Source organism: Melopsittacus undulatus, chromosome 5, assembly GCF_012275295.1.
Source record: "Melopsittacus undulatus isolate bMelUnd1 chromosome 5, bMelUnd1.mat.Z, whole genome shotgun sequence".
Lineage (NCBI taxonomy): Eukaryota > Metazoa > Chordata > Aves > Psittaciformes > Psittaculidae > Melopsittacus > Melopsittacus undulatus.
The window spans coordinates 71,568,643-71,596,548 of NC_047531.1; the positions used below are offsets into that span (position 1 = coordinate 71,568,643).

The window sequence follows — 27,906 nt, forward strand, 5'->3', positions numbered from 1 at the left end:
CAGGATTAAAAAAAAAATCCACAAAAATTGCCTTTTTAGGAAAGGCTTTTTTTTTCCTTTGCATCAAATATGTGCTAATCAGCAGTCCTAGCACTTTGATCATTTTAGAAAACAAATTATTGACAGACATTTAAGAGAAAAGTAAGACAGAAAGGGAAAGCAGTGTATTTTGCATGTATACTTTCTAGGTATTGTCGATTTATTTACTTTGTAGGCTTTTAATGACATATTCTGTTTGAATTTTAATATAAGCTAAACCTTATTTAGAAACATTGAAAATATTCCTCCATTCAATTAACTTACAAAAAAGTACTAAACACATTGATATGCAAAATATAAACATGGCCACCCAGAAATTACTTGTACTGTTAGCATAGTCTCTATCTCAGAGTTAGAAATCCTGCTCACAAACTGAGAACACCTTCACTTTGGATGAACAGCAACATGCTGGAGAAAGATTTGAGATCAACTACTACATCCTAAGTGAACTACATAGTTGTAAAATTCTCATGTTTTGCATTCCTTCCTTATTCTCCTGGGCTGAGAGGGGTGGAAAGGGGACTACACACCAATATTTAATTAGCTATATAAAGTGGATCAGCTTTAGCTGATCCTGAAGTCCTCACCAAGGAAGTAGGATTTACAGGTCCATATTCCTGTTCCAAAAAGCAGGATTTGATCTGTAGGCAGGATCTGACAACCTACCTGTTATGTGAAAATGGTGACTACCTGGCTATTGGGAAACAGTGTCTAGCCAGAGCCAAAAATGTCTGGTTGCTACCTGTCCCTTCTGTTGTGCTTTATCTGGTAGTCATGATCTGAGGAGGCCTAAGACACTGAATCCAACTGGTGAGATAGGCAAGAGAAAGCCTTGCTGAAAATGCCCCTGGGGTTAGGTGTGAGGTTGGGTTTTGAGTGTCTTGCACAAGCAGGACGTAGGCAGTTCTGACATGCCCGCTGGCAGGAACTATGCGGACTTAAGCATCACTGGGGCAACTACAGGGTAACAGCAGATAAGTAGGAGTTTTAAGTATCTTAGAAGCAGTTAAATGCTGCTGAAAGAGAACGGAAATTAAAAACTGTGTATATTTTTTAAAATGGGACTTAAATGTTACTGAAAATATCATCCTGATAACTCAAAACTGAATTTAAATATATAGCATAAATGCATTGCATTCTTTTTGTCCTACAATATCCTAATAATTATTTTTCAACAGATTACATGTTCAATTATGTATTCCTTTACAGCAGCTTCATAGCAGGAAACTTCAGCTGAATAAAGCTAATGGAACAGAGCAGAAAATCAAGCTCTTTGTCTAGTTTGATCTCTAATTCACATTCCTAAAAAGTTAGAGAGATGCATAAGTGGACACAAAGATTAAGGATATCAAATGTCCAGAATTTTGGTCCAATCCAGTCAGAATGCTGCTGTTTCATTGAGTATTGACATTACAAGATCTGAACAGTCTGTCCTGATTTAGCAAAGCCAACAGTTTTGCACCTATTAGCAGTCAACCCAAGAGACTGCCTACGCATTTTAGCACAAGTATACTATTAAGCACATAAATAGACACTGTATACTTTGCTAAAGCAGTGCATTAACATTTTGAAGGAGAGAATTTTCAAGACAATAAGGTTTATTAATTCTTATAAATATCCTCCAAAATATGACTTTACATAAATGTGTGACTGTTTTCAACTATGTTGACAACAGTACCATGTCCCCTGAAGTTATTTCAGAGTCCTGACTGTGTGTAGAGCTGATTCCAGTGTCAGAGTCTGTATCGTTTATGTCCAGATTAGTCACTCTATGAACAACGTCAGGAACAGCAATTCTGTTACTGGACATGACACTACCCTTGGATGGTTCTTCATTTGATGGAAGCCTAGTTTCAATGTTGTCTTTAACATGTAGTAAATTAAATTCTTCTGTAAGAAGTTCATATTCTTTTTCCTTCTTCTGAAGTAGCGAGTCCCTGTATGTAAGCTCTTTCTGAATGCAGCTCAGGTATGAGTTGATTCTTAGACCATCTTTCATACTTTTTTCCAGCTCACATTTTACACTTTCCAAATTTGTGTTTTCCAGTTCACCATTAGCAGCTCCTTCTGTGCGGACATCATCTCCATTTTTTTCTGTGCATATACCGTGTACCTCTCTTTCAATTTCAGCACACAGCTTCTCTATTAATTGTTTGTGATGTTTCAGTCTCTCTTCAACCTGTAAAATACCCTCACTTTTGCTCAAGTAGTCGTGCATCTCTTTTTGGTCATCTGGTCTACTCCCTTGCTGCTCAGCCTCACCTGGACTGATCATTAAGTAGGAGTCCTGCACATAATTTTCTCCATCATTGGCTACACGATCTAGATGGAATTTTGCTTCACATTTTTCGATTTCCATGTCTAGTTCCTTCATTCTAAGGACTTGTTGATGAATGGTATGGTCTTGGGAAATGATCAGATGAATCAGTGTCTCCATATTATCTCTCTCTTGCTGAACACTGTCCTGTTTAAGCTTGGCCAGTTTTCGGAAAGTCTTCCTCACAATTTTCTTTTGCTTGTCTATTGGCAACATCTTCATGTAATTTGCTGGACTGAGCTCCCACTGTTTTTCTACATTTTGTACGACCTTAGCTTCAGCTGTCTTCCACAACGGAAATGAAAGGAAAGCATCTGATTTTACCAACACAAAATGCAAATTAGACTGCTCTTCCCCCCAGGCCTTCCAAAGTCTCAGGATCTTTGTCAAGGGAGGAAGTACTCGCTCTGAGCCTCTCCATTTTTCGACAATACAGTAATCACTTGGTTTTCCAAAAAGGACCTTTTTCTCTCCAAATGTTGCCTGATGTTCCTCAAGCAGTGCTTGAATCACTTCTGCGCAAGTTGTGCGCTTTGTAAGGCCACATACGATCTTCTCTTCCTGGCAAACCCAAACCACAATTTCTCTTTCATTTGAAGCCATGTCCTTGTTGGGAGACCTGGAAAACAAGAAAAGAACAAATATAAATTATATATCAACAGCGCAGACTGTGCAAATAATAACTATAATTCTGATGTGACTATCACATTGAAAAATCCCAGTATTACTGTATAAAACAATAAACTTGTTTAAATTACATGAAGAAGTATCTTTGGATTAAGTAGCATTTCAGCTACTGCTTTATTATTAGTCCAGCTGAATGGGAACCTCACACAAAATGTCTTTTATAAAGTTTAGGTTTTGTATGCTTCTTATAAGTGTGTATTAACAAGTGATAAAATTTGGCAATCTGGATTACTTTCTAGACTGTTCCTTCAATAACATAACTTTCAGATCTGCATATCTGTTTTCATCACACAGACATTGTGCAAACATTTGTAAGCTCTTAATATCACTGACGTTTCTGAAAGGAAGACTCATGCCTTTAAATATGCACTGAACATAGACGTACTAAGAAAAGATGATTGAACACCATCTAAGATAAACAAACTTGATGACAGGAAAAATCTAAAGCTCTTTTGACACACATGCACCCACACAAGCATAAACACCATTGTTTTCCACTGTGATTTTTCACTAAGAAGTCTGAAGAAATTTGTTGCTTTCCTGAAGTACCAAAAAGGCTGACTTGCAGGGAGTTGTGAGGGAATACCAGCTGTTAATATATATATATATATATATATATATAAAAGCATACTTTATGAGCTTTGTAATGATACAGAAATTCCACAAAATGTTAAAAAAAATAAAAATATCCAGTTAAAGTGCTATTAACCTGACATTAGCAGCAGCTGGTACTTCCTTATACATTGAGATATCTAACTTCTGGTAAGACCCTATTATGACTAATGTAGCTGTCTAATTAATACAATCAGTGGAGCCTAAAGTGCAATTCAGTTGACCAAATATCAGTTAACTCTTAAATTTATCACTGGACTGCCATGGGCCTACACTGGCAGAGTGGCCTTGTGGAACCTGCCCAAGATATTCCTGTCCTCTAGGCTTCACATGCATAATTTACTGCTTGCCCAGACCTGCTGATTTGCCTCTTGCCTGAAACGACAAAATAGTAAATTCCTTGAGGAAAAATGTATTTCTCCTGAATTTCTAGTGTCACTTCCAGTTCATTTGAATGAATAAGATTTAACTCAGACTGACAGAGAAAGCTAGAGAATGAAAATAAGAATTCAGAAAAATATTCAAAGGGTTCAATATATTTGTTTCTAGGACTATTTGTTTTCAGTACCTTTCTAGTCTTCTGAGAAGCAGTAAGAATCAAGTTTTACTTTACTTAATTAGGGTTATGCCCTATGATTATTAAAGCAATCCAACTTGTTTCTTTTCCTGAATTATTACACAACATGACAGACACACTGCAATCCAATAAATTGAACTATGATTGACTCAGCTCTAGGTGCCACTCTGACCAGGAGGCAATAATAGTCAGGAGACAGGAGACTGCAAATGAATACTAATAAAATCTACACAAGTGAGTTTATTAGTATCATCACACAGTAGAGCTCTGTCCAGCTACATTGCTCCAGGTCTTGGAACATCCCTCTGTAAAATCTGTATTTTGTTAGATTACTTTAAGTAATGACATCATTTTCCCACTTCAATAGCTCCTTCTTACAGTCCAGCATTTTACAATAATTTTTTAAACTGATATTCAGAAGATTAATAATGTTTTCATAGACTACTTCTCAAAATAGTAAAGCTTAAGCCACAGATACAGAAAATGGCACAATGGCACAAAGATGATGTCAGATTAAATAACATTCCAGTATCTGAAGGGGGCCTACAAGGATGCTGAAGAGGGACTCTTCACTAGGGACTGTAGTGACAGGAGAAAGGGCAATGGGTTCAGACTTAAACAGAGGAAGTTTAAATCTGATATAAGGAGGAAGTTCTTTACTGTAAGGGTGGTGAGGCACTGGAATGGGTTACCCAGGGAAGCTGTGAATGCTCCATCCCTGGCGATGTTCAAGGCCAGGCTGAACAGAGCCTTGGGTGACATGGTTTAGTGTGAGGTGTCCTTGCCCATGGCAGGTGGGGGTTGGAACTAGATGATCTTAAGGTCCTTTCCAACCCTAACTATTCTCTGATTCTATGATTCTATGATTACTGTTAAGTATGTCACATGCTAAAAGATCAGTATCTGTAACTGGTTTTAGGTTTACAGAATACAGGATGCTATAGAAATATTTTTTTCTGTTGACAGGTTGGTAGTTAAATGAAACTTACATAGACAATTGAAACATAAGTCAGTTATAACTGTAAAATAAATCAGTATTTTACAGCACAGAGATAAAAACAAACCAAAGCCAGATAAGCTACAGACTTGGGTTCTATGTTAAGCATAATAAAATAATGCAATAATAAAATTGTTTATAAAAATAATTGCATAATGAGATTTGCATCATGAAATTATGCAAAATGAATTATCAAAAGTACAGTGTCTCAAACCATGTTCAGAAGTGAACCATAAGTAACCGACTTAGAAACAAAACTTTATTCAGTAATCACTGAATTTCAAGTTATAAAAGTACTGACAAAAAAAAAAAAGAAAAAAAGAAAAAAGGCATAAAAACATAGAAAATAGTGGATCGCAACTTTGAAGCAGTAAATTCAGAGAGCGTCTTTCCTGAGAGTTTTTTTTTTTTTGGTAATCAATAAATACATTTCAGGGAATGCATGTTATCTCAATATTTTAGCATTCTTCCAAGAGTCTTACGCAATTTGGTTGCACATTGAAACTCTTCCAATTTTTTTCTCATTCCTGTTTTTGGTTGATTGTCATATTTTGTCCCAGTCAGTAATTTCAGTGAGTAACATTATGTGGGTTGAGAAGAACCTGACTGTCTCTTTCCCTCTTGGCTCCTGTAAAGCTTTCTTATGAAGACAGTTTCTCCCTCTGAATCTTCAGGTAAATCTGAAAACCCCTAGATAGTCCATAGTATCAGTGTACTGATAAATACTTTTGCTATACCCATCTTTTTACATAGAATTCCCATAGACTTCAGCAGGAATTAAGTAGGCCTCTGATGGAAATACACTGTTTATCGTAAAAGAATCTCTACAGGATTTCCGCAAACATGGATATAAAATAACATTTTAGAATTGCTGTTTCAATATTTTTTCATTGTTTATCACTCCCCATTATTTTTTCAGTTACAATGCACCTGCCTACCCATACTTTGCATTGAGCTTTTCTGGAAAGGATTCTTCTTTACTTTGTCTATAGTGAATTTGACATACTGAAATCCGTAACTAGTAGTAGCACTGCATTAATATGTGCACATGCAGGCATGCAAAGAAATTAAGTAGCTTATACATGAAAATATATACTTATATATATATGAATGTATGGCTTATGTAACATACAATTTGTAATTATGTTGTCACTTTTTACTGAAAAGGAGAGAAAAAAAAACCCAAGTAATTATGAACATCCCCATAATTGTTGGATCAAAACAGAATGGTAAAGTGCAAAATCTTTTATTATTTTTTTATGTGTTTGTTGCAACATATCTTAATTTTTATTCACTAGCCTCATTAAATTTTTGATCTTTCTTTTTAATAAAAAAGAGTTAGCAAGTCGTTTATAAACTTACAATGCCATGGAATTCTAATGCCTTCTAAAAAGGAAATCTAAAATGCTCTTTATCATCTTCCACTAAAAAATGGTAAACTGATGTGGCCTGCCACGGACCTCTTTCTTAAGTAAAATTCATTGTGTTATTCTTTAATCATAGTTAATTCAGACAGTAACAAACAAAAATAAAGCTTCTGTGTCTCGGCCACAGCATAACAACAATTAAAGATTTGCTTTCAAGATGCAAGATGTTAATACTTGGAAATGTAATTCATTATGCTGTGCTTTCCTCATAGAAGTGGAGAGCAGATTCTGCATGTACAAAGTGGAATTTCTTTCACTTAGGCACCTTACAGTTACAATTTCAGTACATATTCACCATCAGTTTCTCTTTGGCATGAGAGGTGAGTGGACTTCCAAGAACAAAGTCACCACAGCCTAAACCACCTATTATCATTGGGATGAATCCTCAAATGAGCCTGTTTATTTCATTAACTACAAGATACCTATATGGCCACCTTCCACTATATAACTCATTTTCAGGTAGCTAAATACAGGTGACAGTAATCCAATCGGATTCTTATTTATTGTCAGAGAGAAATGTGACGAGAATGGTTCAGACAGCATAAGATGTCCTAAAGATAACTAAATGTGAGACCTACACATTCTTTCTTCATAGTTTAGTTTAGATACAGACTATTCCATTTGTGTTCAATTTACTACTACTATTTATATGGAAATTTATTAAGTAATTTCAATACTAAGGAAGATGTAATGCAGTATGTAACTCCTCGTCTTCAACAAATGCTGATCATTGATAGCAATTCTTTTTTTCTTTTTTTTTTTTTTGAGATGCAATACTGAAAACTACTATATTCTGCACCAAGATTTGCTTTTGGATGATTATTTTAAGAGACAGGCTTCTCATCTTTATTCATTCCATGGCCTTCATATCCTACAGTTTTATAAAGGAAGCAAAAGAACTACCATATTTAAATAACCTATCAATTAATGAGTGTGTAATAGCTAAAGTGTGTTTCCAGCTTAAATGACTGGCTTTCATGTAAAATAGCTTCAGCAGCAACTTCTTCAAAACTAGCTACATATTTCCCCCCCCCCCCCCCCCCCAAAGTTTATTGCTATTGCTGCAAGCAGGCTTTAAAGCTTTCAATTCTGGCTTAAATTCTCTTTTTGAATCAATCATTGAAATTTTCTACTTATCCATCTAAGATTTTAAAGCCTTGCAAAAAGATACAATTTTATCAAGTGCCACTTGTTGCTCAGGAACAGACGGGAATTTAAGCTTAAGAATGGTCAAAAGTACATTACCAGACTTGTTTGCTTGTTTTGATTGTTGGCTTCATGCCTTCTACTCTTTGCTTCTCTTAATGATAACCCAAAAAACCATTCTAATCAGGTTAGAGACCTCACACAAAGTCTTCATTAAGTCAGCACAAGCTGATTGTTGCATGTCAGATACACACTTTGTTATTATTCAGGCCTAGGGGAAGAAAGGTAGTACATTCCAGCCACACAGACAAAACAAAAACATGTACTTATGCTGCACAAAGTCAAAATATGAGATACCTTAGATGCTGGAAGCGGTACTTTTGATTTTCATTAACTTTAGGGGATGTCCAGCACAAAAACACACATCATAAATGTAAATCTTTGACTTTATGGAAAACTTTAACATGCTTTCTGAAAACGCTATATATAGTTTTACAATAAATCATGCCAATCAAAAAAAAGAATCCCCCTACTTCATGTCTAGAAGATGTTCATTTTTGCTTACTAATTTCTGCAAACATTCTGTTGGGACTGGATTATGTACACACCAAACATTTAGCAGCTTAATACAGAGTTTCTGAAATACTGTTGACACTAAAAGAATATTTTGTCTTTGCTGAAAAAAAAAATAGCTAAAACTCTTCTCTCCCTTCACTGTAACAAAGTCTTTGTAGACTTTCACAGAAATGTAATTCCTCTCAACATTTTCGCATTTCTTGATCACCCTCCTCTCTTGATCACACTCCTACCCCCGAGAGAAAAAATGAAACCGAGCATTCAACTGAAAGATTTTGTGTTAGGAAGGGGATTCAAAACTTGAGATTTTATTGAAATTGAAATTATAAGGAATAAGAAAACTGTAGGAGAAAAAAAAAATCACACAAAGCAATACATTAGTCCTTTGCTTGAAAATGTATACAACTGCTAACAATTTATAAATTTGCCATCAAAGAGTTCATGCTAGAAAACCATTTGTGCGAAATACCTTACTCATTTTTTTCACCAATTTACTGGGGAAATAATGTTTTAGAATCTTAATTTTCAGAGATGGAAAAGATTGTACTTATTATACTGTTTAATTACTGTTAATCAGATATCATAAAGTTGTATCTGTTACCACAGATGTTTGTGTATTGGAATATTCTTGTACTTCTTAGTATAATAATGTCACCATTTTTCCTTTCATCATTGCATCTGCAAGTAGCACATAACCATAGAATCACAGAACAGTTAGGGTTGGAAAGGACTTTAAGATCACCAAGTTCCAACCACCCTGCCATGGGCAGGGACACCCCAGACTAAACCATGTCACCCAAGGATCTGTCCAATGGAGCATTCATAACTTCCTTGGTCAACCCATTTCAGTGCCTCACTACCCTTAAAGAATTTCTTCCTTATATCCAATCTAAAATCTAAAAATAAGTAAATCTAAAATAATCTGTAATTAATTATTATGTCAGAAGGATTCTTTCTGGTATTATGCTAGCACATAACTAATTTAGTCCATTTCGGTGCAAAAAATGAATAAAATTTTATACTCTTAAAAAAACAGAAGATCCCTTCTGTATAAATATAGCATAAACCCTCACAGTAGCACATTTGAACATACAGTCTAATCTGCAGCAAATTAGATTATAACTGACTGGCTGCCACGAATGGGGTCCTAGGCTGACAAAAGCCTTTGTTGCTATTGTCCTGACCTCTCCAGAGAAGACCAAAGTGCTTCTAAACTTCTAAAAAACATACATCTACACTATGTCAATATACCATCCAGAACAATTCACTTCAGTGAATACCAGAAGAGGCTAAGTGATGAACAAGAGAAAAAAAAAGGCTTCAAGAGATAACCCTCCTGCTGCCTACTGCATCTTTGCAGTGAAGTCCTTGCCTACAGCTTCAGGGCTTTCCTGAAGTACATTAAGAAACGTGAAACTTTCAGGCAGACACAGGCAAAGCTGTGCAATCCGTGCCTCTCAGCAGGTTCTTCCTTCTTTCTCAAGCTGTATACTCCTAGTTCCTCTCCAAGACATTCAGTGCCTCATCTCCTACCTGGCATACCACACAGCAGGGAACAGTTTCCAAGGCAAGCATGTTCAGTTGCTGAGCCACTTGCTCTCTTTGGAAAACTTTATGGCACAATGGCATAAAACATCCTGGGGAAACAAAAGAGATCTGCCACAAAAACATTTAATAATCTGATGTTTTCAAGGACATGGTCTTTAAGCATACTGTAGGGGCAGGTAAATCTGTCCACTTGGATTTTAACAAGTGTGTATTCATGCTATGGTCTTCTCTTTGTTCTGCACCCAGAAATGTTTCTTCTATGTGCAAGGGCTCAGAGAATGCATGCCAGTTTTAAGCACTTGTTAATAACCTTATTATTGCTGTGTCTCAGATCCAAGCCATACCTACTTAGCAAAGAAATCTTAGAGCTTTTAATTATATTTACTTGCTGGAAATAAGGAGAGGCTGATATTACAGGGATACTTATTTGACATAACCTGTATTTATAGCATAGGATATGCTACATGTCATTTGAGAGCTTCTGATGCTGGTTGCCATTTACATGTCAGGATACATAAGAGCTAATTAGTTTATCAGTCACCACATTCCATTTAGAAATCATAAGATTGCTTCTATTATTTATTTTTTAAAATCTCAACATGAGTTATATATATAGATATTTAAAATAAAAGCATATATGAGACAGTGGATAAACATTCTGAAAGAAAGGATCAAACCATGTTTTTGCTTTTTGGCTCTGTGGATTTTTATCTGTGCAATTTGCAGAAAAGTAAATCTATTGGTACCATGTATTGCAGCCCTTGCTCAGAAAAGACTCTAACTTAATTTGATCCAAACAGATTTTTGACAGTAAATTTAAACATTAAAGATATAGTCAGCCCATATGAAAGCTAAGGTCAGAAGTATTTCAACCTTTCAGGCACAAATGGATCATATTAAAAGTTCATGCTAACTTTATTCAGACTATCCACATTTAATCCACCTTTTTTCTCAATTTTCTGTCATCTTCTGCAAAGCCACTCAGAAAGCAATAAAGGCCAAATCTTAGTATGTCTCCTGCGTAAGTAGATTACACACTTCTGAGTTTTCCAAGGGCAGCAATGAGGAATTATCTACTCTCTCAAGACACAGTGAAGCTGGAATTACTCAAAAGCCATAGGGATTCAAAACAGCCTATAAAATAACTACATTCCCATTCCCCTATCCCTGAAAAACAGTATTAATGAAGGCACAGTTAACGTACATACCATGTAGGACATAAAATTCACACATGATGTGTCAGAAACTCCTTCTTGCCTTCAGCATCACACAACAGCCAGGGCAACATCTAGCTAAAAAAAGTACCATAGCAAAGCAAGACTGGTACTTTAACTGTATTAAGAATAAAAACCTTCAGTATAAAAAAATCAGAGTAACCCCAATATTGCAGCATAACATGGAAAGAACACCACGGAACTTGTGAAAACAAAATAATCCTTTCAAAAGAAATAACTGATTTCTCTCTACCATCTGTTTCTGTACCCATTCTATGTTAAATGCTCAATGATAAAGCCTCTTCCTTTACAGAAATATACATAGGTATTTATTTAAAATAAAATTAGGCATCTAGATATTTATGTGACTTTTTTTAAAAAATGCAGATATACACAGTATTTTAGATGTCCTAATTGAAACTTTTCAGATCTTTGACACAAGAAAACAATTTAAACAAAGGCTATTGTATGGCTCTATGGTTCTATTTTAACTAGCTAGGTACAAGACATTTCTCCTAGCATAAGTTTAATTTTGTAATTCCTTTTTAAATGCATAAATTTTTTACTTAGCAAGATTCCCATACTGTCAGGAAGCTTTTATGGAACATTTTAATTAGCAACAGCTGTTGAAAATTATGTTCTATATTAATTATCATTTGTGCACTTAAAACTATAACTAGTTCTGTAATCCCTTCTGCAGAGCAATACCATCACCTCAGCTACTGTGCAAAATTTCATATGTTAGAATTTGGCAATGATCTTGAAATTTCTATTCATCCAATCATTTAAGAGTATGATAGTGCTCTAAGACAAATTTATGTTATATAATTTTTAACTGGAGTGGGGTAGTACCATTGTATCATAGAATAAATAACATGAAAGGTATGACATGCTTAAAAAGAACCCTGTAAGATAATTATTTTATTGCAATTAAGTAATTGGCAGAGTTCTTGCTGACTTGAAATGTCAGACTTCAGTAAAAATCCCATGGGAAATCATGTGCTTCTTTCTAATAACTGTACTGCTTTGACACAGGTGCTTGAACTGGGCCCAATAGTTAAGAAAAAAAAATGGAAAAAAAAAAGCCTGACAGTACTTAGAGCAGATTTAAAAGAAATAAAAGCAGCCAACATGTAGAATCAGCAAGTACTGGCAGAAATAATTCTGTCATCTGATAAGTAGATAGCAAAATTTGTACTATGTAGAAGATAAGAATTTGAACTAAATCAATGTTGTACTAACAGAAAGAAACAAATAAAAGACATTGTAAGAGGAATTATAAACCTTGCTCACCAGATAAAAATGACAGTTATGGTGGATTATCTTGAACACCCCTCTGGCTCCCCACTTAATACTAACATGACAGTCTCAGTGGCTGATACTGTCTTGCAAAATCTCATTTGCAAAGTCCAAATGCAGATTTTCAGCAGAAGTCATCAAAAGGCCACTAACTCCTCCCCTTCACTTATTAGCTCTACCCTGTATCATACTTATGCTCCCAAACAACCTACAGGCAAGTGCAAAGGCTGCAGCCCCCATTTAGATGACGACTGCATGTGCCCCTGCCCTTTTCTCCTGTCTTGCCTCTTTCCCTAAGGGTTCACATTCTGTATAAACTACATCTGCACTTTAAATCAGCTTTACTGTCAGACAAACAATCATTTCTCCACTGTACATTCAAAGTCATAATGTTGGTAAATGGATACCAGCCAAAAAATGTTTGGAATTGCAGTAACATCAGCAAGTATGCTGTGTACACAAAACAATGCGACAGGTAACACATTCACTGTATCAAGTCTGTATTTCTGGTGGCCTGACACAGTGGAGATTTGAGAACAAGAGCGAGCCAGCTGCCCACCAAAATATTTTTACAAGATGAGCAACAATAACATTAACAATTTGCTTTACTGTGGAAACATGCTTTGATGGGTATATTGTAACTGCTACTGAGGAAGCAGCTGTGATACAGGAAGTGAAAGACCCAGGAAAATCTCCAGAGCCAAAATAAACACTCACATATTCAGTGGCAATAACTATTTAGACCATGATGGGAGGAACAGGAAGGTGGGTATTTTCAAATTCCTGTGTTAGGAAGCTACATGCAAAGTTTAGGAATATCAATATAGCAAAAGCTGCATCTTGATTCTGGGCAGCAGGTAGCTCTCGCTACATGGAAAAGTGATGATACCAGTGGTAGTTTATATTTACCACATGAATTTTGGTACATTGAAAAATACAATTTTCTATATTTTTCCTGTGTCTATTTAAATACTTATGCATATTCAAGCACTGATTATACCACCCAAACCTTATGGGGCTCCCATTAATAATTTACAGAACATGTCTAAAATTCCATCATTTTCAATAACAGAGGGAGCATAATCATTTATAGCTCATTTATAACATAGGCTTTTAAATGACAGTTAGAGCTGCTATTACAAGCTAATAGAAATTTGGTTTATTTAACTTCTCCCACTAGAATTTTTATAACTGACTTTTAGAAACACCCTGGTTGTTCATGACCTTTTAAGATCAAGGAACTGAGGGGAATTCCAAGAGTTGAAAGCAGGATTTTTGTTGTTGTTGTTGCATGAAATTCAGTTCAGCTTTTGTTGAAAAGCAAACATATACTATTTCCCTCCCCTGGGTTTGTTGACATATTGCCCAGTGAAAAAATAAACACAAAGCTTTCTGAGGTTGGGGCTGGACTGCCAAAACACGAACAAAGCATACTTTGCTTAGACCAGGGACAATAAGATAGGTTGAATAATGGAGCAAGATACAAACAAGGAAATAGTAAGATTTTGTGCCACTTTTCCAATACTCCCGGGAAAAATGAGTCTGTGATGGTTACCTTCTTATGAATCCTTATATATAGTGTTTGAGCCATGCAATTCAGTGTACTTGTTCTCTACTCCTGGTGGCTCCACGTGAGGCAGATTTTAACCTCATTCCCAATGACAGGAAAGAAAGTCCATATAGACTTAGTTTCTTTTCATGAATCCTCAAGCTGCTTTGCTCAGCAAAGCATCCCTTCCTTATAGTCTTTTCCTGATGGCTACCTATTTATGTAGCTGCTCTCACAGCACCCTGTGGTGAATTTCAGAGTTTGGACACAGTATTTCATGATTCAGAAAAGGAACGTTGTAGGATCAGTATTTTTATCTTCTGTTTTTTAAATACCCCAATGCTCACCAGACCCATCCACAACATACATAAAATTATTTACAAAATTACTACCATAGCTAAGTGATTATCTTAAATACTAATTTTTACTGCTAAATCTAGTATTATAGGTTAGCAATTTTATGATTTAAAACATAATGAAGAAATTTAGGCAATCTGGTATCCACCTGACATTCCCTTCTTGCTTGTGCCAGCTCTGCTAATTTATCCAGAGGGTTTCAAGCTTGATAAAATGGCAGCAATATAACCAAGAAAATAAAAACAAAAATAAAATTGTTTATTGAGCAGTGAGTAGTGCTCCCTGAGTTGAGTTCTACAGCTTTGAGTGAGAACAGTACCAGTGCAAAAGAAATGGCAGAATGGCCGGGAGCCTGGAAAGGGAGCTTAGGACTGTTTTCAGTGCAACAGCAAGCCTTTAGATCTCTTCAGCCAGGTCATCAAGCATCACTTTTTCTTTTTTACCTCTAATGATTTTTCAAAATAGCTTCTTTTGTATATCAAAATCCTAGTATAAGTATCACTTTACAGTTTGCCAGGAGTGAGAAAGGCAGGGTGGGCTTTGATTTTCTTCTCTGTTTATTGCAATAAATTTTACAGAAAGTGAACCACCCCACTTTGAAATCATACTGTATCATCTTCCCTGTTTAATTTGCCTTCATTAATTATACTGAAGATGTCCCCTCAAAATGGCTTCTATCAAGACCTCATTCACAGCCCTTTTAAAAAAAAAATAAAAATTTCTCCCTCAAGCTTTCTGAAAGATAATTCAGTGACAAATGTGTTCCATTACTTGCAGTATTTGAAGAGCTGAAAGGAAAAGATGACGAGATGATGAAGTGGACTCTTAAACAATTTTCATACTAAGGAGCTAAATTGAGTACGAGATACATAATTATGCTAACAGGAGGAATGGACATAAATTTTAAAAAAGAAACCCGAAGCATTTTAGTGTCCATTGAGGATGTGAGAGATTTGTGCAGTTTATGCTTTTATGCTTTCAAGTAATTTTCGAAAATTGCTTATCAATGCATGCTTCAATATGAAGTTAGTCAGACACAAGATGATAGCATCTCTGAAATACCACCATATCCTCTCTGCAAAAGCTACTGAACAAATGAAATATATTGTTAACCTTACCAACTGTGCTTTACACTAGCAATGGATATGCTAAAAAGGGCATAGGAGCTTGCAAAACTAGTTTTAGCCAGCTGAGCAATACAGGTATGGAAGGCAAGAAGGAAGAAATTGCTGTCTGGAAGCAAGGTTAACATTGGATCATAAAGACCAAGAGAAATGGGAAATTCACTGAACTAATGCAAAGAAGAAAGTGTAGGTAAGAGATACAGAGGACAGTGTCCAGTAGAACACACAATTTTTAGCTGTGAGAAGATGAAGGAAGCTGACTGCAGAGGAAAGACATTCCACGACTCAAATAAAAAGTCACATGAACTGTAACATATTTAAGTGGTCGTGACTTAAGCCTCCAAACTCTTCTAAAACAGAGATAATGAGTACAAAATGAGCTTCCAGCTAAGGTCACCTGAAGAGGCTCTTAGCCATATCAGTTGTCCATCACTAGAGCTGAGCTGCTTGTCTGACCTCCAAACCACAAGTCATGATGAATGAGACTATAAAAATAAGTGTCTTGTTAAACCATATAAGATAACTCATGTGAATGCGAATGAACAGTTTAAAAAGAAATCATCCAAAAGGTTGATGCAGCTGGAAGGACTATAATCTCTGGCGAAAGATTTGTGATGAAGAGTGGTAGTACATGTGGGCCAAAACCCTGCAGTGGACATAGCTGACATCAAACAAGGCCAGGTCTGTGGCCAAAAACAAGGCACGCCCAAAAAACAATGGGGACAGTTTTGCAAGACACATCTATGGCAGGATGGTGATGATGCCAAATGGGCTGTGACACCAGAAAGACACTGCAAACTACTTGTTGCCTTTAGTTCACAGAAAGTCAGACTGAGTCAACATTCAAATTAATCCCATGTTTCTTTATAGAAAGTCAGACTAAGTCAACATTCAAATTAATCCCGTGTTTCTTATTTCACATAGCCAAATGTGGGTATCCTTTCAACATATAAGCAATTCAGATTACTTCATAGCTCAAGGAGGATAAAAAGGCAGTTCATTTCTAACAAGGTACTTCATAGGCTGAACGGATACCACAGTGACAGCTGAATGAAGACATTTTTCCTGCCATGCAAACAACCGTGATGTTTGGAAAAATATACATATTTAGCATTCTTCTGTGACACGTTCACATTCTGTTTTCCACTTCTGACTTTTAAAGTACCCTTGTATGTACCCAGTGTTGTAAAATGTAGAAGCATGTATATATATATGCAGTCTATGGAAGGGGCTATTTCTGCACATGCTGTTTCTATATACTATGATTTGGGTTTTTTTGTTTTGCTTGCATAAAGTACAATATATTTTATTGTACTTCACATGTAGGTGATACAGGTTAGATCTACAATAAGGTATGTGACAGTATATCTTATGCGCTATACAAAGACCTTATATGATCATGCAACACAGTCACATTCATTTACACACTAAATATATGCCTATCATGCACAAATGCTTCAGCAGAAAGAAATATGCCTAAATTGCAATCAAGTACTCAAAGATTTGAAGCACTGGTGTTAAAGCTTTCTATGCTACTTTGTTCAATAAAAATTAATTTCATTCAGCATATCCAAAGCAAGGTGTGTTCTGTATTACACTGGACTTCTGCCTCACTTGAATGCATACATGAGGCAACAGGCAGTTTTGCCAGAGCCATAGAAGACACTGAGGTATTGCAGATACTAAATGTTGAAACTTTCAGGTGTCCTCCCCACTGCCCTCTTGGACATCTAAACTTCCACCCCACTGCCCTCTTGGACACCTAAACTTCCACATAAAGCCTTATGGAAGAGTTCAGCTCCTACCAACAGGATTTGCTGACAGCAGCAAGTTCAGCAGGAACTGACATAAGCTATTCAGAAACACGAACAAAAGGACAGGACTTAGGTACTGTTAGACTACATTCAGATGTTCACCACGTAAAAAATACAATATTAAATTAGAACAGCAATCAAAAATGGGATCCTCTACTCCCACTGAGGTCTTCAGCATAAATCCTTAACTTCTCCTGGATTACTGTAACTCATATGAGCCAGCACAAAATGGAACAGCTACAACAGGAAATACCAAGAGAATTTTAGTTTAAAATAACTCGACAGGACATACTGAGGATGCCAGTGTGGGCATCTCACAGGGGTGTTCTGGCCACCAAAGCACCTAGCTGCACTTTGTGTGTTGTTGCATATGCTCTGAAGAGTGCTATTAGATGGGATCTCATGGCTGAAAAAGCTGAAAGTCTGCCTTTTTCTTAATTTTGGTAAGGTGTGAGGGATGCACATGACTGCAAGATTTTCAGGCCCATGTAGGACACAGGGGGAATATAGGTGGCTCAGGAGTGCTGCCAGTAAAAACGTTACTGCCTCAGCTTTTAATCATACTTCTGTGAATGTTAGGAGCTTTTAAAGCTCGTATTAGGTGACTACAATGACATTTAGGTACCAAGGCCTCCTTCATAAAGCTAGTCCTTGTTACTTAGATTTGTTCAGTGTGTGTCCATTTTTCATCTCTCCTACATATGGTACTACTTTTTATACCCTTTACCCATTGTTTTAATTTAATCTTCTGCTGCATGCCTTTTACCACCAGATATTCTATTGCTTCAGAAGCTGACACATTACTGAATTTATCTCCACACACACTCTTGTAGGGAGAGAACTCCCTTTCACAAACCAAAGCTCATAAAGATTTGGGCCAAAGCTATCCACTTGTTTAAATTCCCATTCTAGCTAACTAAACTGATACCTATAGAGATGTCCAAAGCAGGACATCCATAAACTTCCTTTGGTCAGTCGTAGTGCAAAACAGATTACAGGACATTGACTTAGCAAATGAAGAACATGCAGTGAGTAACCACTTTTGTAAACTGTGGTTTATGTGACTTGCCCAACATCACGTAAGAATTTTGTGGCAGGGCAGGGAAGACATCCATGTTATTAAGATGATTCTCCCTTAATCATACATTATCCACCTGTAATTCAGCTCTCCATTCACTATTCCCTTTTTAGTTTCTAAAATGAATGGTACAAAAGATGTTTAATTAGGTGCTCTACAAAGTCTGAGCATGCTCCATGAAGATCTTCCCTTTGAAAGTGATTGGGGTGGAGCACATGTCATTTACCTTAAGCTATTTAAAATGCAGATGTGTAGTCAAAGATAATTTTCTGACCTTTCTCTGTAATCAGTGGCATAAGATAGGCACCTCCAAAAGGGTGACTAATCCCATACTGAAAGCCTGTCTAAGACTGAATGAATTGCCCTCTGGAAGTGTTTAGATGTATCCATTAACTACAAAGACTACCTAGATGACTAGATACCTATATTTTCAATGGCTCAAGTTGAGTAAGATGAAGCTTGACTTTTGTGTTTTAAAGTGTACCTGAATCTTATGAACAGTGTGAGTGCCATAAGAGCAAGTACTGTGAACATCCACAACTGCAGTTCCAAAAATAACACAGATCTTTTGTCTGACACCTGTAGTGGCCACATGTAGTGGCTTTCATGGGTAAACAAGCATGCTTAGTTATCTACCTAGACCTTAAAGTATCAGAAGGCTAGGAAAGTGCAATAAAGTCAATACAAATCCTAAATTATTGTTAGAAATTGGGATTTGTACAGAGCTTTTCAGTAAAACACGATATTAAGAACAAAGTGGCCCTGAGAGATAGAGGCAACAACCAAGTCAAACAGTATACTTAGTACCTCAGCAATCAGTACAGAGGAAACCTCTAAACAGGTAATGTCCAAGTGAAACAAAAGTTCGTAACACCAATTTACCAATTACGAAGCCAACAGAAACAAGATCAACTGAGAAGTGGCATATTATCCCTCTTTGATTAATGAACAGAACCTGCCAACTTTCTGTGTCAAATGAGACATATTTTGGGTAATAAAAACAGTGCCCCAACCATTGCTCTGAAAAATTCTGTATTTTAAAAGTGCTTTCACAGTGGAAACAACCCTCTGTAGAAATAATCCCTTTGAATTTGGAGGAGGCTGGGGAAAGCAAAGTCAGGTGTTCCACATGGATGAAGGAATCTATTAACACAGAGCAAATTGCAGCTTCAAGACCAAAAGACAGACTCTCTTAAAAATTAGTGATCTTCACTTGACTACATTATTCCACTGAGGTCACACATCCTTACATGTTAAAGTAAGTAAACATATACATATCTAACCAAAACAAAACTTAGCCTAACAGATTATTACATTTTTATAAACCTGATTTTTTCCCAAACATGAGAATGCTATGCTTTTGCATATTTTGTTTTATTAATTGTGTATTATTAAAGGGAGAACAAAATAAATATTTGCACTTTTTAACAGATGATCATATTTTTCATTATCATGGGAAATACATAACTCAGAATTCTGTACCATAATGACTGAGAACAGACAGGGTGGAGAATAAAGAAAACGATCAGAGTGAGAGTTTTGACCCTCAAAATAGATTGATTATATTTACGTGTTTCATTCACAGCAAATATCTACCCTCTGGATAATATATATCTATATTTCTCCTGTCATTACTCTGCAGCTGAATGTGGAAAATCAAACAAACAAACAAACCAAAAAATAATGATAAAAAAAAATAAAGACCAATACAGGAAAATTAAAGTTTGTATCACCTCTGAGATTACAATATAAGAAATAAGCAGGTAGCCTGGTTTTTTCTAATGCTAATGCTCAAAAAAAATATGTGTCTAGCAAGCATCTAAGCTACAAATGAAATGGTTCAACTTGGCAAAGGCAAACATTTACTCAGGCAGACAGGAGTGAGAGTGAAATAGGAAAAAGCTGGTGAAAGAGAGACACATCTTAAGGTAGAGTGCATCTGAAAAGTATGCCAAACTTGAACTGGAAATTTTTCTTCCAGGTTTATTGTCTTTTATTCCTCTCCACAAAACATCAAGACTTCAAAGCATTTAAAATATAATTACATGACAACTTTATTGTCATCATCAGTGTAAACCTTCCTTTCTGATTTTTGGTTTCAAAAGTTAACTTCCCTTACGTTTACCTCACAAAACCACCTCAAAATCTGCTAAGATATACATGACATTTTTTTGTTTATTTCCCTTTCTGTGAGGTTACCAGTCTTCTCACAAGCTGGTTTTATCATGAAAAATTTTAGACCATTTAAAATTACTCAGTGAATCATGTGACATCAAACCTAAACAATCCACAGCATATTATCATTTTCCTGCATGGCAGCCAACTCTAGTGGACTGTACAAAAACTAGAAAGAAGGAACTCCTCACACCTCTCTCACTCACTGGCTTTCATACTCTACACTTCTACAGATTTTACACTGTTTAGTCATGCCTTACTTATTTTCCTGAGGCGTGTAAATACTATCACCCAAATTACAGCTAAGGAAAACTAACTATGCTTATCAGTTGTCTGAGGTCAGAAACAAGCCAGTATCATTATCACTATTACAACACGTGCACCTTAAGTGCATTTCTGGATAGGTCAAGACAGGAAAAGGCAACTAGTGGTTCATTCTGGTGCCTATTTGAAGCAAGTTCCAGAAAGATGCTCAGAAAGTTTTCTTTTGGACAAGGCTGCTCAAAAAATGCAGCTTCTAAAACTCACTAATTAGCTCTTGATTTTTACATGTATGTGTTACACATAAGCATGAGAAATAATTAATGAAAATGTCTCATTTTTATTGCAAGAATTTTGCAGGTCCACGGAAAAATTACAACCATGGAAGATAAAATGCCATCACCTGAATTTGCATTAAAATTGTACTGCTATCAGTTCTAACTTTTTTCTAATGGGTGACATAGGCATGGAATAGTTGATGAAGAAAAAAAGACCAGTTGCAAAGGAATCTCATAGAAATTTTCAAATAATTCTGCATGATATTTGTTTGTAATACACTGTCTTACCTACCTGACAATTACACTGAACTACAGTACCTACTTTCTGTAGAGGATATTTCTGACCTTTGTTACACAAATAAATTCAGTAACTTATTTTCCTCTCTAATTCCATTTGGTTGGTCACTCTTTCTGTCCACCCTGAAACCACTTCACTGTTATCTGTTGTGTCCTCTGTGATACTTGGGGAATTGCTGGCACAGTAACACTGCAGAAGACAAAGAAGTCACCATCTTCACCATCTTGAGAGTTATCATAACACATCTAAGAAACAACAGAAGTGACAATAATAGCTCAGTTACCTATGCACACAACTGGGTACTAACATGTCCAAGCTTCCAGGCTTCTCTTAGTGTGTGGTCTCAAACAAAAACTTTATCTTGCATCATCCTTTCTGTCTCCATTAGTAAGGATTTATCTACATACTAAATACAGAAGTCGGGTGATGGGTGATGTCAATGCTTGCAAATAAAAATGTTTAGGACTATAATTTCAGATTTTCATTATTCATTATATAAAATAAAACAAAAAAGATTTTCTGTGCATAGGTCAATCGAGAGGTATTATCATGATTATCGCTGACTTTTATTAAAGTCTTATTTTTTATGACTTTATTAAAGTTATTAGAATTTTTAAAAAATCCCCACTTCTGAAAACTTACATCTCTCTACGAAATCATTACAGATTTAACAATGTCTGAGTCCTTTCTCTGCATGTAAAATGCTAATTATTCATCAGTAAAATAGGTATTAATGACTGAGCAGTAAAATTTTCCCTCTGCATCACCATAAACATGCTTCTGTGTCTGAAACGTATCTTCGCAGCCTGACTACATTGCAATAGTGTTTCAGATTAGCTTCAACTTAACCTAAGTAATGCTCTTTCCTTAGATGGTGTAGTATTACACACATCTATTACTCATTTTATTTACTTCTTCAGAATGAAATTGCTGTCTGCCCTCCTGGAATAGTAGATAATTAACTCTTTAGAAGTAAGGTTAGTGTTTTGCTAGACAAAAAGCTCTTCCTGAAAGTGAACAAATATATACAAAGATTATTAGAAAATGTATGCAACCATTTTGACCCCTGAGACAAACTAACAAGCCAGACCAGAAAATAAATTGTAGTGTATGAACTCTGGCTCAAAAAGGAACAACTTCTTTGATAGTTCACTAATATACCTCACACTCAAGGAAAAAATATGGAGAAGAATGTGTTCCACCATTTCCAAAAAGGCACCATCTTTTAAATCTAAAAGTTTAACTCAGATAGCACCACTGATTCTAAATAAGCTTTTAGGTACCCCCTCCAACATACATACCAAATGCCTGGTAGTCTTGAATCAAAAAGCACCTTTATAGCTTCATACAGACTTTTATCCAGGTATGCTCATTCCACAGGACAAGTATTAAACATCTCATATGATCCCATGAGACTTACAGTGTAGGTCATACACAGTTCATTCAGATAAGCAGCTGATCTCCAAGAGCTTTTGTAGTCAAAAGATGAATGCTGAGCATTTTCAGTTTTGCTTCACCAAGGCTTAAAACGTACAGCAGTACTCAGCCGTAAAGCAGTAGAGATATACAGAGTAACATTCAAATCACTGTGTTAACTAGGTATGATGAGAAATTACTGGCAAGAGGGAGGGAGGAGGGGAGGGAACATGATAATGCAAGGTCAGTATCAGATAGATGAAGTCTTTAATCTAATTCATTACCCTGCGCTGTAATATAAAACCTGAGAGAACTGAATGTTGGGGAGGGGCCTCTGTCAGGACAGGAAGAACTCCTTCTATACCTCTGTATCTGTACACATGAATGGATATGATATGGTCTTTCTTTCTGCCGCTGAACCAGAAATGAGTTGATTCAAGAGGGGCAGAATAAAGAGTAGGCAAAGTAAATCTTTGACTCCTATACAGAAACACTATACTAACTGCTGTGGCAACTACAAGTCGTCAGTAAAAGGTGGGGGAAAAAAAAGACCAACAAAAAAAAAACACACACACAAACCCCAATAAAACCCACACACAACCAGGAAGGAAAAGCAAAAGCAAAAGCAATAAATACATTTAAATAATAACAGATCTGTAACACAATTGTTTCATCATCAAACAGTACCCTGGGTTCAGAGGTGTTGTATGTCAACAGAGCATACAAATGATTATGGTAAGCTTAGGACCAGCATGAATTACATGGGCAAAAATTGTTTCTCAAGCTATTTGCGTCTAATAGGACAACCCTACAACATCAAGGACAACACCCATGTGAAGACAACAGAGTATCAAATTATTGGAATCCTCTCCCTTTCAGGTTTCTACTTCTCTGGCTATGATTTGCATGCTACAGTACAGCTTTTACAAATTTACTTAAGGTTTATGTGAAAAATCCATGAGATGATGGGTAACCTTTAAAGTATTTAAATGAACCTAAAGACTGATTCTCAGAGGTAACCAAATCTAGCACCCAAGAGCAAAGAAGTCCTGAACCTAAAGACTGATTCTCAGAGGTAACCAAATCTAGCACCCAAGAGCAAAGAAGTCCTAATCTTACAAAAAATCAATGGGGTGTAAATTCCTGTTCTACTTAGCAACCAGGAAATTGTGCACAATGTAAAACCCTGATGCATAAACAGTGCAAATATATATGCTTTGTTTCTCATATATGGATAGGGAGCTGTTCTGTCTCTGTGCAGTGCAATGCGTTAGATCAATACCAGACCATATCTGCAAAGAACTCAGTGCTACTTAATCTTCGGCTGAGCATTTCCTCACATCACCATACTTCCAAAGTGTGATGTGAGCTGACCATTCCTCACTCTTCCAAAACCCAGCAGAATAAATCCCCTTGAGTTTATTAATGTTATGGAAGCTTACTCCTGCAGGAAACTCCTTTTTCCTTTATTGCCTTAGAAGGTACAGCCTGTCCCTGCATGAGCACATTTGGATTTGTAGGTGGGTGGGGCATGGCCTTGCTACCTTTTGGGTGTATTGTTCTCCAAGGGGCACATTAACAAGCACATACATGCTCTGGGGACTATGATTATTTCTGGCTGTTGTAGGAGCTCAAAGAATAGCTCTCAAAAAAAGGTATCTGTCATTCACTTTCTGACCAAGAAAAATAGGTTGAGGCCACATTCCTAGTGGCTTCCCTTCTGAAATCAAATCAGGGCCTACAAGGTTACAAGGTTACCTAGGTCTTGTGCTCTCTACATGAGGAAGATTTCAGCAACCCAAGAGAGTAATACTGACCAAAGATTTTTCAAATACTAGAAACAGTGCAGCATAGGTTTTGTCTTTCTTGGTGTTTAATTTCAGTTCCTTTCTCTAAAGGCTAGTGGCATCACAGCTACATCTACCACTTGCTCAAGTAGCTAATACATCCCGATGCACTTAAGAGTAACCTCTTCATTTAAACTCCGATCTTTGAGGTAGAGACTGACATTTTATTATCTGGATATGAAGAGTCTACTGCAAAACAGGGTTCTGATCTGAAACCTCTGGCAATGCTGCAAGACAAACATTAATTATACAGGTGTCATCTAGTTATCTGAGCAAATGACTGTAACGCCTTCATTTTCCTTCTGGCTCTTCTTCCAACTACCCTTGTTGCCTTCACTTAGCTTTATGTCCTCCTCCAGTAAACACAAATTTTATCCCTCATTTGCTTATCTTATAACTCACAGGAGTTAAATTTGTATGTACCAAATGGTGATTTAAAACTTTCAGTGAAAACCAAAAAAAACTGAATTTCTCCAAAAAAGATGAACAAAGCAGCAGATTAAAGACGTATGTATATCCCTTTTTGGTTCCTCATGACCGGTAGGTAACCTAACAGAAGTTAATGAGCCAGAAATTCTGATTCCCCAACTACTGCTCTAAACACAGCCAAGGATTTTAAGCTTACTTGAATTCCTTCCAGGTTTCAAATAAGTTCACAAAGATAAAATTATAACAAAAAAAAGAGCTCTTGCATAGCTCTTCAATCCTATTACAAGACCCTTTTACTAACTACATAAGTAAAGTTTAATTCTTAAAATTCAATACAAGAGCTAATATTAAATACACAGAAATATAAATATTTGAATAGATAATAGCACATCTGATGAATTATATAGTTTGCATTGTTCTTGACCCTCTACACCCCCGTTTCTGCAGTCACAAGCATTTCAGACCCTTCTTATTGCCACACCACCTCTCCCCTCTGCCATTAGAGGTATTAATATATTTTTTTGGGGGCTGGGAGGAGGCGGGTGGGGGAGGAGCGTGAAATGAGAAGAAAGTGCTAGATTTCACAGTAATAGTTCCTTTGTTATTTTAATTTTTATTGCCCATTTAAAGCTTTGGATTATGATATTTTTCCTGAGGAAAAAATGTCACATCAGCAAACACAGTGAGATTGATGCAATTACTATGAAGATATTTTACACGTGCAAAAGAGAAACAGTTTCACCGTTGAACAGCCTGGAACTGTGCTTTTTGAGTTAACAGTTACTCATGTAACTGATAGCAGTAGCAAAACTTCTATTTTAATACTAATAAATTTGGCTCTATGTAAAAGTAATTTCATGTAAAAGTTCATGTCCACCTTTCCAGATCTTCTAAACATAAAATGGCCACATGAGAAATACATCAAAGCTTTCCTGTTTCCAGACACATTAGCAAAACACAGTTTAATCAGTAACCTACATTAAAACTTCTTAAATAGTACCCTGTTTTTTAAACCTTGACTGAACATAAATCAGTCCTTCTGATTTATATTCCATGTAGTATGTTAATATTTTCATAACACTCCCCCACCCCCACCCCCCCCAATAACTTCCAGAATATCTAATGGGAAAACCAAAAGCCAAACCTGAAAAAAAACAGGACATTTTTACAAGAACTTTTAGGGTCAGATTATATTCCCTCTGGAAAACATTTTCTATTGCATACTCTTAAATATGAACTAAATTCCAGTGGAGAGCACCAAAGCGGGGAAGAGATTATGAACGATTTCTGAGTTTCTCTCTGAACCAAAATATCAGGGACCATCAGTTAAACCTCAGCAAGGTGGGTCTGGCCACTGTAAATTCCACAGGGTCCAAGCAAATTTACCTCACTCCAAGCACATTCACTCTTAAAACATCCCGTGCCATCCTAGCACTTGAAATGATTACATAACCCCTTTTCTTTTTCCAGTTGCTGTGCGTGGCATGTGAAAGCAAACAGGGCTTGAGGAGCGAAGTCCCCATAAAGTAACTTCGCAGGAGCCAACCCACGGACCACAGGTGTCACCCCGACTATTTTCCCAGGCAAAAACCCGTAGACAGGCAAGTCCAGCTCACACCTAAAGCTAACCAAAACAAAAAGCATCCCCAGAACCCACTCCTGAAGACCACGCTCTCTCCTACCTCCCAGGCTGATAACCAGCGGACGAGCTAAGGGGCTGATACTAAAAGTGTTGCAGGCTGCGGCTCTCCCTCCCAGGGAACCGGGTGGGGGGGAGTGGAAAGCGGACAGCGAGGGGCCTGGAGCTCTGCCCGCCGGGGCCCTTCCGGGAGAAACCGGGAGAGCTTTTCTCCACGGCGGATGAGGGGCTTCAGGTAACCCCCGGCTGCCCACACTAGCCGCCGTAGGCAGGACCCGCACACCGGTGCCGCGGGCCTTTCCTCCCAGCCCCGGCCGAGTCTCGCTCACCTGGTTACACGGGGGCTTCCAGTGATAGCCTTGGTTCAGACTGGGGAGGTTTGAAGTCAGGAAAAGCTACCGTCCCCTCACTGAAAATACTGCCCAAGATTCAAAAGAGCCAGAGAGAAGAGGGAAGAGACAGGTCCAGGGAGGGAGTAGGATGGGGGGAGCGTCTCTTGCCCCCGTAGACGCCGACCCCACTCACAGGTGAGCCCCGAAGTTACAGCTCCCGGGAGTGGTGTGGGTCCGGAGAAACACATTCTCCCCTCAAAACCCCACATACACACAAAAAAAGTTTAAAAGAAATCCATCCCCCACCACCCTCCCTTTTCCTCCACGTACCCACACACTTTACCTGCTTTTATGACGGGCTTTTAATAAATTCCTTCCAAAGGGAGCCATGATCCCAGCGGCAGAAGCATAACATCAACGATCCCCAAACAATTCGAGGGTGTTCCCTTCTCCCCTATTTTTTTCCCCTGAGCGCCTTCCAGCTTCTTAATAGTCACTGAGCGTAGCGATGAGCTGGAAGTTGTGCAATTTACTGCTAACTTTGAACTCCGGCTTGTTGCTGCTGCTGCACCTTTGGAGTCCTGCCCAGCTGCAAACTTGAAGGAGGCGTTTAGGAGCAGGAAAAAGAAAGGCGGGGGGGCCGGTGGTGGTGAGAGGGGTGGGGGAATACGCACTTGCTCCTGTGATGTGAAGTTATGCACAGAACTTGCTAAACTTTCAGCCTCGTCACCCTCAGGGCACCAGCCTGCAAATGGGAAAGAAGGGGTTTTGCTCCGGTGGGGAACTCTGTAAAAAACACACAACAAAAGGACTGAAAACTTTCCCCGGGAGGCTCCAGCCACTTCAGGTCAAGTCGTTCAGCTCAACATC

At 37.3% G+C, this 27,906-nt stretch overlaps 1 protein-coding gene across 4 annotated transcripts; it reads right to left on the reverse strand.

Annotated features, from left to right (window-relative positions):
* RASSF9 (Ras association domain family member 9) lies at positions 1-27,906 on the reverse strand. 4 transcript variants are annotated; one of them, XM_031047961.2, is made up of 2 exons: positions 27,380-27,906; positions 1-2,975 (listed from the first exon to the last, which is right to left on the reverse strand). In XM_031047961.2, the coding sequence occupies exons 1-2, from the start codon at positions 27,424-27,426 to the stop codon at positions 1,700-1,702; spliced, it is 1,323 nt and encodes a 440-aa protein (XP_030903821.1). In that variant the 5' UTR covers positions 27,427-27,906; the 3' UTR covers positions 1-1,699. The 4 variants fall into 4 exon arrangements, with proteins under 4 accessions (XP_030903821.1, XP_030903823.1, XP_030903824.1 ...); XM_031047963.2 differs by lacking the exon at positions 27,380-27,906 and adding an exon at positions 27,034-27,304; XM_031047964.2 differs by lacking the exon at positions 27,380-27,906 and adding an exon at positions 22,794-22,916.

Coding starts and splice junctions, on each gene's coding strand:
- RASSF9 (XM_031047961.2), bottom strand. CDS start 27,426: ATGGCTCCCTTTGGAAGGAATTTATTAAAAGCCCGTCATAAAAGCAG. Junction 2,976..27,379: donor AAAGCCCGTCATAAAAGCAG/GTAAAGTGTGTG, acceptor CTTGTTTTCCAG/GTCTCCCAACAAGGACATGG.